Source organism: Garra rufa, chromosome 21 (assembly GCF_049309525.1).
Source record: "Garra rufa chromosome 21, GarRuf1.0, whole genome shotgun sequence".
Classification (NCBI taxonomy): Eukaryota; Metazoa; Chordata; class Actinopteri; order Cypriniformes; family Cyprinidae; genus Garra; species Garra rufa.
The window spans coordinates 31,327,150-31,342,638 of NC_133381.1; the positions used below are offsets into that span (position 1 = coordinate 31,327,150).

The 15,489-nt window shown below is 35.3% G+C and overlaps 1 protein-coding gene across 1 annotated transcript in view; it reads left to right on the forward strand.

The window, feature by feature from the left end:
- Positions 1 to 15,489, forward strand: part of kif26ab (kinesin family member 26Ab) — a 104,026-nt gene that overhangs the window by 35,504 nt on the left and 53,033 nt on the right. Inside the window, exons 3-4 of the mRNA XM_073826597.1 lie at positions 7,377 to 7,865; positions 13,566 to 13,732. Of these exons, the coding sequence (XP_073682698.1) occupies positions 7,377 to 7,865; positions 13,566 to 13,732 (656 nt within the window). The remainder of the gene's footprint in view (positions 1 to 7,376; positions 7,866 to 13,565; positions 13,733 to 15,489) is intronic.

Here is a 15,489-nt window from a genome sequence, read left to right on the forward strand (position 1 = left end):
ATTTAATTATTTAATTTATTTATTAATAATTAGGATATCACATTTACCATATTAGGTATTATGTTAGAGGCTCAATTATCATACATAACACAAATCAAACATAAAATTTGTTTATTCTGATACATTTGAACTTTTAAAATAACCTATGGGCAATATTCTTATGTGACCTTTGTAAACATTAACATCAGGTGTAGAAATTTATACTGTACATAGCCTACTTCATTTCAGTCGCATCTCTTTACATACTCTTTACATTTTGGTAGCCCAAAAATTAATTGAACTAGCCCAAATAAAAAAGCTTTTTAATTTTTTTTTTTAAATATAGAAATTCAAACAGGAGTCTAAATGTCAATCAAATATGTTTTCAATACACAAATATAAACAAATATCAAGGAAGGAATTTTATTTCACTCTTTAGTGTATCTGCAGAATTTTTAAATATCAATTTAAAGCAATGTATGATCCTTTTTAAGAGCTGCACAAGTAAAATGAACAGAATGAGTGGGGTTGGACAATGTAAGGTAGAATTTTAGGTCATAAAATGACATGATTTATAATTCAGATACAGATTCACACAAAAACAATATCTTATACAATGGCATTTCAGCCTTTATACCATTAAAAGGGATAAATCAAGTATATAATTTATCATATTTAAAACATAAATATTACTGTCTTAATTGTTTAGATTTTTTAGAAGGCACATTAAAAACCCCATGTGTTTGCTGCATAAAAACAAACAGCTGAAAAATGTATTGGAAAAAATTCTAAAAAATTAAAATTAAAAATTCTGTCACAAGGGGGCGCTTTAGGAGCGCTGAAATATTATCGTTTCCCTAGTAACGGCTGTATACAAATCAGCTTTAACGCTGTTTTATCAGCATGAAATGAAAATGCCAACGACACGTTTCTGAGGACAGTCGGTTCTACTCAGATACATTCATTTAAAGACATCAGTGCTGCGTTTTGACTTTGAAATGTGCAGGGCTCATATTTATTCAATGACATCATTGCCTTTAAAAGTTTTATCCAGCCCTATCGTGATTCGTCTTTCCGTCCCTAACTGACTTTTAAAATTATAATTAAGACTTTTCTTATACTATTTAACAAATTCAAAACTTTTATGGCGTTCCATTTGCAACAACAGAAGCCCTCTACTTTACGATAGCGGGTCGGCTGGCCAGTGAAACATTTTGGTAGCTCCACTGAAAAACACAATAACGTTAGCCCCCGGGACATCGATCTTGCGAGCCCTGCAGACAGACAGCTCACAGACATCACGTGAGCAGCGTCTTTATCAACATGATATATATATACATATATATATATATATACACATATATATATATATATATATATATATTTTAAAATCTTTTTATTATTGAAATATTTGAATAACCATTTTTTGCGATTATTTTGCGGTTAAATGACAAATTATGCAGGATCGCAGAAAAATGCGACATTTTGTTGATTTTGCATTAAATTCAGCGATCGCAGAATCGCGAAAAACTGGAGGGACTGATTTATATACTTTTTTACCTCAAATCCTTGTCTTGTCTAGCTCTGTGTCAACTCTGTGTATTGCGGTTAATGACAGTTAGGGTAGGTCGAAAAACTCCCATCTCATTTTCTACAGTCTACATCGCTGTTTTATCTTTTTTGTAAAGGGTGTTTGATCTTTTTTGCACGTTCACTTTGTAAACACTGGGTCAGTACTTCTGCAGCGATGTAGGATGATTTTGATGTTGGAGGAGAAAAAAAGAGAAACTTTTTCGACCTACAGAAAATGTCTTGAACCGGAATACACAGTTAACGCAGAGCTAGACAAGATGAGCATTTGAGGTTAAAAAGTATACGAATTGCAATTTTTTAAAGAAAATAACTGATTGTTTCGCTAGATAAGACCCTTCTTCCTCTGCTGGGATCGTTTAGAGCCCTTTGAAGCCGCTTTTAAACTGCGTTTTGGAAATTCAAATTCGGGGGCACAATAGAAATCCACTATGAGAGAAAAATCCTGAAATATTTTCCTCAAAAAACATAATTACTTTACGACTGAAGAAAGAAAGACATGAACATCTTGGATGACAAGGGGGTGAGTAAATTATCTGTATTGTTCTGGAAGTAAACTTCTTTAAGAGCTGCCCGGATCCAATATACAGTTACACATGTGTTTTTTTTTTTTTTTTTTTTCCCAGCTGTTTTCTTTCACTGAAGACCTAAATTACAGTGAGGGTACTTGCAAATATGGGCATTTTGGCACGTGCAAGTTTGTGTATTTCACCGTTCAAGGGCTATAAAGCACGAAAATTGTTTGCACGCCTCTTCGACAGCACTCAGAAAGAGTCTCAAAGACAGTGTATGCATATACAAAATTAGTTCTCTTTCGCTTGTGATTGCGCTTGAGCATCTCAAAATCACTTGTTTTTTTAAAACGCAATGCTTAACGTTTCTGTGACCAGGTAGCATAGCACCATTATGTGAGCCTGTAACCACGATAGAGACGATAGTCTAAAATCTCTACCAGTTAACACATTTCTGTCGGTATATCGCCCACACGTAGAAAAAAAAAACATTTTGTCAGCTTTGATGTATGGAATGGACTATAGGCTATACTTCTGTTCCTCACAGCCTTGTTTTTTATGTCATGATGAATAAAATATGCCATCTTGCCAATCTTTTTCAGTCATGATGGTCAAGTATTATAGATAAAGCTTTATAATTTATTTATTTATTTTTATCCAATTAAAATCTCACAATTTATTGTATTTTCTCTCTCTTCACTTTCTCATTGTCAGGTTTATCTTCTGCATTTCTTTTCTCTTTTTTTTTCACTCGCATGTATCTCTGTAAGTCCTCCCCCACCCTGGTATTCTCTGTCCATTCCCCACACTCATATCTCATCATCATTAGTTTTAGAGACAGTCAGACTAGCGGGCTGAGGGCACACATGTAGTCATTTATCCTTCTGTTCCCTTTCTGTTCTTTAGTGCATCACTAATCAGCAGATAGGCTCCTGCATTCATCCCCAGAGCTTCATAAAAACCCAGAGCTGACTGCCAATAAAGTCACACAATGGCCAACTACAAGCCCCAAGGCCAGGGGTCTATCCCCCATCTTACCTCGTATCCTGTCTCTCTCTCTCGCTCACTCTCTCACTTCTCAATTTTTTATAATTCTCTTTCTGGCACTGGTGGATGGATGATACCATCCTAATGGTGGGGCATTTTAACAAACCGTTATTACTCCAGTTTCTGTTTTGCATGATCTTTGAGAAATCATTCTTTTTATTATCAGATGTTGAATGTTGAAAAGAGTCTGAAAACTATGGAAGCCCATTTCCACCACTGAATAAATAATAAAAAATAAAATAAAATAAATTAACAACAAAAAAAGATAATTGTGACTTTTTTTGGTTTACATTTCACAATTTTGACTTTTTTTCAAAGAATTGTGTGATACAAACTTACATTTCTACCGTTTTTATCAGAATTGTAAGATATAAACTTGCAATTGCGAGTTATAAAGTCCAAATTGTGAGATATATACTCGAAATTCAGAGAAATAAAGTCAGAATTATGTGATACAAACACACAAATCTGACATTATTTCTCAGAATTGCCAGATATGAACTCACAATTCTGACTTCATAACACACAATTGCAAGTTAAGTCAGAATTGCAAGATATAAACAATTCTAAGAACATATCAGTCTTATAAAGTCTGAATTGCCAGATATAAACTTGCATTTGCGAGAATTTTTTATCTCGGAATTCTAAATTTATTTCTTGCAATTATTCATTTCTAAAATGCAATTCTGAGAAAAAAAAAAGTCAGAGATGCGAGTTTATATTTCTCAGTTGTGACTTTTATATCCAACATTTGTGACTTTATAACTCGCAGTTGCTAGTGTACATCTCACAATTCTGACTTTATTTCTGACAATTGTCAAAAGTCTAGATTTCACAATCAAGTTCACAAATAAATTTCAGACGTTTTTATCTCTTAATTGTGATGTTATAACTCACAATTGCGAGTTTACTAGAGAAAAAAAGTCAAAATTGCATGAAAGAAAGTCAGAATTGTAAGATACAAACTTGCATTTGCAGGAAAAAAGTCAGAAATGCAAGTTTATATCACGCAATTCTGAGAAAAAATTGTCAGAATTGTGAGATATTTTTCATTCATTGGTGGAAAACAGGCTTCCATAGAAAAACAGTCCTTTTCAACATAACATTTTCTGTGGAAACAGTAAGTAAAAAAAGAAAAAGAACAAAAAAAAAAAAACAAAAAAAACAGGAATGTACCTTACGGTGTAAATCATTAAAATAGCTTCATGCAAACGTCATGAAAACATCTGCAGAATGTGGCACTATACCATTTGACAGAGAACATTGTAGCCATAAATTACAGATGAGTAAATATTCAAAAATTTCCCATTTGAAAACACACACACACTTTATCACAGCACCACTAACTTATTCAGTTCCTTCTCAGTGTCTATACTGCAGTCTTTCTGTTCCCACACTGCACTACTCAACTATTTATCTAAATGATCATCTTTAAATATTCATGCCCTTTTGAATAGTTCCACACAGAATATTTATAATAATTGGACTCCAGTGCACCTGACTTGAGAAGTTTAAAGTCAGGGCACAAATCACAAACATATCTGCCTGCATTCCTAATGATCGTCTGTCATAGGAGACCGCATATTTTATTAAACAAACAAGTTGTGGGATGATTTTTGCTTACATATTGAAGTCTAGCTTAATTGAGGTGCTTAAAGAGACCTAAGAGGGTTTTGTGTAGTAATTATGGTGTTAATTCCATTAAACATCCATATTTTACACCTCATAGTGGATGATTTACGTGCTGTGGTAGTGCCTTTGGGCTCTCAGTCATCCAGGTTACTACTGTGGCTCTGAGAAAATCAGGCATCATAAACATTAATGCTGCCCTGGGCTCCAGTCAGGGTCTAACCTCCTAATACTGATCTAGAATGTGAAATATGTCTCTCAAAAGACCAGAACAAAGAGAAACTACAGCATTAGAAGTGAGTGACTGGTTTGCTTCAAAATTAGCATTCTCATGTCATTCCAATGTATGAGCTCCTTTTTTTAATGAGCTAGAATGTTAATGAGAAAGAATGGCATGTTTAATTTAATTCAATAATAATTTATTTTTTAAGTGAAGAAAACTGTTAAAATCCATAGAACTACGTTAAATGTATTCTAATTCCTATCATTTCCACTTGTTTACCTTTTGTGTAAGTGTTTTTCTAATGGTGGCTGGTTAATACTTTATGTTTGGTAGTATTATCATGATAAGTGATCCTGTATTGTAGCAACAGTTACCTGCTCCAAGCACTTCATTGTGTTCGAGTGTGAGTACACAGACATAAGCCCCTGTCCATCAGGTAGACTGGCGTCATGCCCTTGGCATTGAATGGGAGATGATTATTTTCATGCTGGGTCTCTTGTCATATCTCTCCCTGCTGGGAGTCTTATCAAATGTAAATAGACGCAGCAATGTGTTTCATGCCCGGGCTCAGCTGTTGTTTTCTTTACACCCTATCGCCCGCCACCCCTCCTCTCTTCACCGCTCAATCCTTCCACCCACAAAACTCTCACTTTTCGGCTCTGCTTAGTTTGAAATATTATAATTAAGACAAGGCTTCTGGGAAAACTGGGAAAATCTTGTCTAAATGTCTGCAGGCTATGGCTTCGCAGGTTTTGATCAGTAAAATGCATCCAAATACACATTGTCTGCGTATTTGTAAAATGTTGGATATTGTGATAAGAATAATGAGCATTTTTTATTTTGTACTCTTCAAAATTTTGATCACTGTGAGAAAAAGTTAGTTTTAATTCTTTATTTTAGCCCACAGGCAAAGACAAATCTGAAAATAAGAAAATGTATCTATATTTTAGTATAATTTTATTCTACATTATATATATAAAATATAAAATTATAATGTATATAATGTATTCTATATATAATATAAAATCATGTTATTAAAGAAGTTATAAAAATGTTATTGCTATAATTGCTATAATAATAATAATTAATAATAATAATAATAATAATAATGACATTATATATATATATATATATATATATATATATATATATATTTTTTTTTTTTTTTTTTTTTTCAGTTACAGTTTTGTAGCTATAAAACATAGCAAACAATATAAAGCAATATAAAAATATGATTGTTTTTATTAATGATAATAATAATAATAATAATAATAATAATAATAATAATAATAAAATTTATAAACAAATTGTTGTTGTTTTAAAGCACTTTAAAAAATAAACTGATATATATATAAATATATATGTATCAATATAAAATAATGTGAGCTTTATATTTTATTTTCGAATTAGGTCATGTTCAAAATATATAGAAACAATATAAAAAATGATTGATTTGTTAATAAAAAATAATAATAATGCATTAATTGTTGTTTTTTAAGGAACTGATTTAAAATAATCTGAGATTTATGTATGTATATATATAATATAATATATATATATATATATTCAGTTACATGGTTTCATAGCTTGGTTTTGATTGGTTTTGTTACTAATAATAATAATAATAATAACAATAATAATAATAATAATAAATTAATTGTTGTTGTTTCAAAGCACTTTTTAAAAAATATTTTAAATACTTATTTTCCAATTACATAGTTTTATAGCTTGAAAATAAATAGAAGCTATATAAAAATATGATTGTTTTGTTAATAATAATAATAATAATAATAATAATAATGCATTACTTGTTGTTGATGTTTTTTAAGGAACTGTTTAAAATAATCTGAGATTTATATGTTTTGTTTTCCAAATACATAGATTTATAGCTTTAAAATATATAAAGATGATTGCTTTTGTTAATAATAATAATAATAATAATAATAATAATAATAATAATAATAATAATAATAAATTAATTGTTGTTGTTTTAAAGCACTTTAAAAAATAATTACATAGATTAATAGCTTCAAAATATATAGAAGCAATATAAAAACATGGTTTCTTTTGGTAATAATAATAATAATAATAATAACAATAATAACAACAATAATGCATTTATTGTTTTTGATGTTTAAAACATTATTTAAAAAATATATTTTTTAAATCTAATTTTGGATATATAAAGTAATAATAATTTTTATTTTTATTATAATTGTTGTTGTTGTTGTAGTTGTAGTATTTTTTTTTAAATATATAAATAAAATAAAAAATCTAATTTCAGAAATGTATAGCTTTGAATTTAGAAACCAAACCAGATTTCATCTGAAAAACAAAATCAAAACAAGCATTATTTTTAGCTGTAACACTAGTTTGTCATCTCTTGTTCTCTGCAGGACCCTGGATTTGCTTCCTTTATCATTGACCAGCTGCAAGTGCCTGATTGGTCGCTGAAAGGCGGACATGAAGGAACGAGGTGTCAGGTGTGCGCCACACCTGCACAGCAGCTGAAACAGCAGGCACTTCAGACTCTCCGAGAACTGTACTCTGCTTCCGACATGCCATCCCTGCCTCCCAACACCTTCCCTGGGCATCCCACCAGGCTGACGGCTCACAGCGTGGTCACTCTTTCCTCCAGACCTAGCAAATCAAGGATACCTCACCCAGCGCACAGCGTCCTGCCTGTGGGGGAGCGGCAGCGTGAGCTGGGCTGGTCTCAGAGCTCGTCTTCCAGCTCTGGTGCACTGAAACCCAGCGTGCAGGTGACCATGGGAGGAAGACCTCTGACGGGAACCATCAGCTCGGTCACCATTCAAGCCCAGCAGTACTTGGAGGGCATGTGGAGCATCTCACGCGTCAATAACTTCCTTCCTCAGCCAAACCCGGTATGCAACCTTCCATTTCTCTCCCACTATGAGATCTTTTGTTTATGCATTAAATGATTTTAATGATAATCGGTTGCTCTGATTTAATACTTAAAAAAATGTTCTCACTGTGTTTAGGATTTAGAAGTTACCATGTTTATTTCCTGCAACGTTTTCATCGCTCACAACAGGAGCTTTTACAGGGTGCAGGGTTTGAAAATAACAATTGTTTAGATGTATTTTGACATCTTTCCAAGTCAAAAGAGCTGCTGAGTGATTGAGAGATATGGAAAAGTTCACTTTGAAAGGCTCTATGAAGCATTATTATTCACCAGCGCAGGCATCAGTTGATGATTGGTCTGGTTCTTTGAGCCTACAGCTGTCTAAATGAATTGCAGTTGAAAACACCTGCATAATTGAATCACATAGACTCAGTTATACACAGAGAGCATGTTTAAACATAATGCACTGGGAAAGTGTGTTAACAATTTATGCTGTCTCATTTACAGATTTGTACATCTGTAGTGCAGTTTCACATTGTCAGCGCACCTGTTGATTTACGAGTGAGTGATTTGAAAATGTGGTGTATCATGTTGTCAGTGTCAGTATTTATGTATTAATAAACTAATACTTTTATTTAGCAAGGATGCATTAAACTAATCAAAAGTGAGAGTGAAAAACTTTATTTGAAAGAAATTCTGATCTTTACACATTTGCATTCATCAAAGAATCCTGAGGAATAAAATAGCATGGTTTCCAAATTATTAAAAAGCACAACTGATTTTAAATGTGAAAAGAATAAGAAATATTACCAAATTAATATATTAAAATAATGTTTTTAAGGATCATGTGACACTGAAGACTAGAGTAATGGCTGCTAAAAATGTGGCTTTGCCATCACAGGAATAAATTACATATTACAAGATGTTTACATATAGTCTACAAGAGAAAATGATAGTTGAATTTATAAAAATGACCCTGTTCAAAAGTTTACATCCCCTTGATTCTTAATACTCTGTTGTTACCTGAATGATCCACAGCTGTGTTTTTTTGTTTAGTGATAGTTGCACATGAGTCCATTGTTTGTCCTGAACTGCCTGCTGTTCTTCAGAAAAATCCTTCAGGTCCCAAAAATTTAACTTATTTTGTCTTCTGAGAAATATGTAACTATCTTCTGTAACCTTTAAAGGGCAGTACTAAATGAAATAATATGATATTTACACAAAATAAGAAAAATGTACACATTCTGTTCAAAAGTTTTCACCCCCGACTCTTAATGCATTGCTTTTCCTTCTGGAGTATCAATGAGTGTTTGAAACTTCTGTAATAGTTGCATATGAGTCCCTCAGTTGTCCTCAGTTTGAAAAGATGGATCTCAAAATCATAAAGTCATGAGGATTTTTATAAATTCAACTATCATTTCCTCTTGTGGACTATATGTAAACATCTTTTATGTGAAATAGTGAAATAATTAACATTTTGCAGATTCTGAAAGGGGGGTGTAAACTTTTGACCACAGCTGTATTAATATCAGTTAATGTTGATTTCAAGATTTACAAGGACTAACAATGAACAGCTGTATTTTTATAACAAAGATAAATAAATACTATAAAAATACTGTAAAAGACATAATTTATGTTATATTAAGTCACGCAAGTCTTAATACTTTAATGCATTAATTGTAGTTAGCAAATAGAACGTTATTGTAAAGTTTTACAGTTTTTTTTTAATCAGATAAATGCAAAACAGTAGTGTGTACACAGCAATTAAAAAAATAAAAAAAGTTACAGTTATCGACTGTTGACATTATTCTCATAATAGCTGAATATGATTATTCATCTGACAGATATATTGGTCTTATATATCGATCAATCACCAGAATGCAGGTTTGGCAGATTGACTGCTTGAGGAATTCATTTTATTACTCCTGCATTTTATTGACTGTCTGCCTTACTGCACTGTTACATTCCACAGTGGACTGCTCATGTGTACTAAGTGTACAGCTTCAGCGTGTTGACAAAACTAAACAAAACTCACCACCACAGGTGGTCAGCTGAACTATTCCTGTCTGTCTTTCATAGCATAGTCTCTGTGGCATCAGAGAGGTGTTTAATTGTAATACATATTACCTCTTTCTGTGGTATTGATGTTGCTTTTACAATCTTTTGTATTTGCCTCTAATAGAGCCTTTTTGTTCCTGCCACTATTGATGATGGGATATTAACAATACCCTGTGTGTGTCCTATTTGAGTTAATGTCAACAAGTGCTTTTATTCCAGTGAACTAAAGCTTGTATTTGTGCACAAAGCAAAAAGCCTTGAAAAAAAGTGACCAACTGCTGGCCCAGTGCGTCTTGAAAAACCAACAGAAGTTGTCTGCTTTACGCTAACACACAGCTCGCACATGTAGGCTGTGCATGAACAGGAATAGCTCTGAGCTCTATGCTTTTTCCTTGTTCAAAGATGTGCCTTGTGTAATTTGGAAAGGCTCCTTCCTTTCATTAGATCGGAGGGATGACAATAACGCATGCAGTGCGCTGGGACTTCAGCAGAGCCTTGAGCAAAGAGCTTTAACTCATCTGATTTCTGTGGGGAGAAATGAAAAGCAGGAGGAGAAAAGAGGAGGAGACAAAGCCATTGAGATGGACTGAGTCTGACAGGAAGTCTTTGGAGGGGTATTGTGTTCTGTGAAGTAGATTTTTTATGTCTGTGCTAGTTGGTAAAGGCATATCACTACTTTTGAAGCAGGTGAGAGTTCCTAAAAAGCAAGAAGTAAAACATCAAATGGCAAGAAGCACTTTGATGCAAAGTTCAGGAGATTCACTATCAGCACAAGATGAAGAAATTGACTGCTGTCAAGTTTAGATTCAAACGAATGCTTGAAATGCTCAGACCACATGTGAGTTTTTTGAACATGTACTATGGTAATACCAATGCATTCCTTGTAGGTCTCTTGGATTGCCTAGGTAAATACCAGGGTTATTACAGTATTCAATTACCATGGTATTATCATCTGATACTCAAGGTGCTGTATAATACTTGTTTATAAAGCGGTATAAAAGCATATTCAGACACACTCTAAAAAGGTTAAAATTTAAATGATAAATTTTACAAATCCACTTATAATAGCTGGTAATTCTTGAATTTTGGAATTTCTGTTCCAAAAGGCCAAATTTGTAGGCATCGACCCAATTCGGACTTGATAGCTTGCCAAGTTGTAAGACAGTATAGCATTTATCATTTTCAGTGAAGATGATCCCAGAATGCATTGTAACAAACACAGCAGAAAAAAAATAGTATACTTCTTTGAGCATTTGCTGAACCATTTTTTACTATAATCTGATGAGTAGCACCTTTAAAAAGAGAAAGAAAAACCATCCTGAAAGCGTGTTACTGTCAGGTTTATTGCTCTTTACTCGAGCTGGCAGATAAAATTATTAGAGCATAGCGGGATGGGATTTTCCACGTGGGTTTCATATGGGCTGGAATGACCTACTGGCCTACTGGGAGCCCAAAACCAGGAATCCTTAAGCAGCGTGAACAGACTGTGAACAGACTACCTCCCTCTGAGCAGGAGAAACAGAGAGAGAATTATGCTGCTCCTTTTCAGAAAAGAAAAGCAAAGACACAGACATTTGGAAGGAGATGTGAAAATTTGGATTTTCTGGACTCTAGTGTAGTGATGAGGTTGTAGGCAGGGTGTATGGTGTAAAGTGAATACCTGATTTTATAGAGTGCTGGGAGCTCTCTGCAGCTGTACTTTAATGACCCGACCTGGGGATACAGCGTGTGCACCTCGTGCTCTGTGTCTGACTCTCATAAAAACAGCTTGACTGGAGGGCTTAAGTCCTCAAAAACCCATAGTGGGTTTTTTGACAGCTGCTTCAGTGTGTGTGCACGTGAATGTGTGTCTAATGTCTGTGTTTGTGCATCTCAAATTCGGTCTCGCTTTGACTGCGTAGCCCCTTTAAACATCCTGTTGATGTGAAATGTGACACCCGTTCCTTCTTTATCTCTACGTGGGGATTACCATTCTGTCCAGATAGACAGCACTTGCTGTCAGTGTGACGCTGTTTTGATTTATCATGGCTCATCTAAAACCGGAATGCCATGCACTGCGATATGACTCTGTCATGTCACGGATCCAGCATGGTGCTTTTTACATTGATGAATGCATGAGTGCAAAGTCATTGAAGCCCTTTCTGGCTTCTCACGGGCTTAGAAACCTGGCCACCAGAGTTGGTTTTTATCCCACCTGAGCTGTGTGTACAACCACTATTGTGTATGTATAGCCATTCCCAAAAACGAATTGAAGTTCAAGTCATGTCCGCATGCATACTTTGTGGTTTCGAACAATGGACTTGCCATTTCTGTGACAGAACTGATAGACATAACAATTATTGATTTCAACCATACACAAAAAGCAATTATAGACATAAACACAGTTCTGGCTCATCTGAATAAACAGACATAAACAATTCAAACAAGACAAACTGTTTTTCCTTTGCTCAGAATCCTTCAGCCCTCAAATCAGTTGAAGCCAATGTAATAGTAATTATTCAACCGAATGTCACAGTTTAACAAAGTGCAGACTAGAAACAGAATAGATGCTACTTGTTGTACTCCGTCTCATGTGAGTAATCCTTCCATGTGTGTAAAGGTTTGTGATATATGGCGCTCATATGTCATCCAAGGTATATAAATAATTGTCCTGTCAAAGTATTGTTGACACATCACGCACTGGATGGCCTATGCTTCCTGAAAAGATTGTTAACGATGTTTTTTTAGTTGCCAGACATGAATCCCGAACAAACACAAATCCAGCCATTATGTACAACCACCACAACATAGATGACATGCCACACTAAAGCCACGGCTGTGTGTTGCTCAATGTGTTGTCAGTGACTAACTCATGATATTCTCTGGGAAATTGCCCAACCTTACCTGAAGCCTTTTAGTGCACTGCCTACATTCAAAACAAGCACTTGACAGATCATTTTGATTGTGGGTTTAAGCTACTTAGTTACTCACAGGCCTCAGAGACAAAGAGCGACTCTGGTAAAATAATGAAAACGTCCATGAATGAATGGGTTCCAGTGCAAAAATACTTAACAACTCCAAACCAGTATGTTTCTTATCTGCGAAAAAGCAGTTCCTCATAGACCTCATGCAAGAATTGTGCATTTCAGCATTTCAAATTTCACAATGTAGAGTCGATTTGTGGAATCGTGCGTTTTTGCGTGAACACCATTGGGGACACCAACCAATGATCTGGCCACTTTCTTGAGAGCAGTGTAAGACTTGCCTATATTGCCTCAAGTCATGGGAGACCATGTCTGGATTGGCAAACTCTGCATCTTGCTATGGTTCTGGCTATGGAATTCACATTTCTTCTGAATCGGCCTAATCTCTACCCATTGAACCCCCATTCATACCTTTAGTACAGGGATGAATGTTCCTCCCTGGTGGTTAATTATGTACTTTATGATAAATGCATGTGAGTAAGTGTTACCTCCTTCTTTTTATATGTGAACTTTGAAACATAATCCGTAAACGAACGGCCTCTTGCTCCTTGTAAGGACTTGCTCTATTCCTTCAAGAAGGTGTGATCCTCTGTGACCTAGGCGTGTGATTCATGGAACTATGTAAGAGGGTAATTTAATCCTATATTGTTGAATTCTAAAGTTTGAAGCATTATCTGTCCTGCTTCCTCCCATCCTAGACACAAGGCATCGTAGGTCAAGCAGAGCAGAGCGAATGGCATTCAGACTCCACCATCTCCAGAGTGTCCCTGACTCCCTCCAGGCAAAGAAGTCCCGTTCAGTTAGGCCAGGCTGTGCCTGCTTCCTCTGACCATCCCACTTCAGCTGCGGCATCCTTTTTCATCAGGTAAGAAAACACATTTAACATAGATCACCTAATGGACCCTTAAACATCCTTATGCAGCAAAGCAAGGTAGCTAACTAGATGCCTCTGGATCTTTACCTTGAGAACTGAATCACAAGGTTACATTTTTTGGACTTCGGTGTGGTTTATTATTGTAGGATGACGTGGCATAATAGCCAAAGACTGACAACCAGTAGGGTTGCTTGTTTTTGTAAGCTTTTTTATGCTTCTTAGCAGACGAGACAGTGGAGAATAACAGGAAAGCGTGAGGTGGACAGTTGGGAATGGGATTGCCAAAGGACCACAAGTTGGGACTTGAACTCGGGTCGCTGGAGGTGCAGTTGCACTGTGTCAGTGTGCTAACCGCTAGGCTATCAATGACCAAAATGTTCCTTCTTGAGCAAGGTACCTAACCCCATGTTGCTCCAGTATCTACTAGTGTTTACTCGATCACTTCTTAAATTAAATGATGGCATGATTTTAGGAACGTACATGCTTGTATCAGTCAGTGTATTAGTTTCTCATTTCCACTGCTATGTGGAAAAGGGTGGTGGAAGGAATGCTTCTGGAAAACACATTTGACAAATTTCTCAAGCCAAGTGACAACATGGGATATTAAAGAGTGATCAGGGGCCTCTCCCTTTGTGGAGAATAACGTCAGCTAAGTTGTTAGATCCGCTTGGGATGTTGCCACCTGCCCAAGCACTTCCGGGTCATTCTGAGACAACGGACAGATGTGACCCCATGTAGGACAAGGTTAATTTTTGCGATCTGATTTATAATTGCGCTTCTGTTTACTTTGGAGTTGATCTCAAAAGAAGCGGATAAGCAGGGAGGCTGCTATGTCACAGAAAGAGAACGATGAGGAAGAGAGAGAAAATAGATTTGCTTTTCTCTTTCAATTTAAACTCCAGGGTGGATGAACAGAAGAATTAGGAAGTTATGTCGGGTACCACCTCTTGTTTCATCCCAAATACTAGTGCCTGCCAGGAATTTTATTGTTATGGTTTGAATTGAGGTCAGTTATCATTTTGGACTTGCTAGCATTATTGGAATACTGGTTCTAAGTGTGACTGTTTGCCACTAATTTGTGTAACTGTCATTAAATTAGTAACCAAAGGCTGAGAAATTGAAAAACTGTACAAGATCAAAGATTGAGTGATAGGAATTCTTACTATGGCAGCTGTTGTGTGATTGTCCTTAAAGAGACTTTGACTAGCTGCTGTCTAAACGCAAGTTTGCATTAGTGTTAGTATGCGCAGAAGTGACACATGATGGATTAACAGTAAACTGCATGTTTAAGGTGTGAAATGGGTTTAAAATATTCATTGCTGTTTAATTAAAAATCAAGACCATAAAACTCTAATAACATGTCTTGCTCCACCTAGCAATTCCACCTCCAGATACCTTTCCCTCACAGATGTTTCACTTGATCAGAGTATGCAGAAGAAGAAACACCAGTGCAACACCTTGCTTTCAGGCATGCCAAAAAATTAATGAAGACCATCCTCTAAAGGAGTCATTATCAAACTTCTACATTTAAATCAAAAGCTGGCAGTGAACATCCAGACCTACAGTTATTCCACTAGTGTGCATTGGGCCTTTAACCTGCTTGTACAACAAGCAGGGGGCTGGATCCTCTCTTGTAAATGAAATGTTAATTGGATTGCAATTATAATTGCACAGTGGAGAGGAGGGTGACGAGGGACAAGGTCAATCTGTTTCCAGTCATCCCTTTAGTGCTGTTATGATCTGTGATT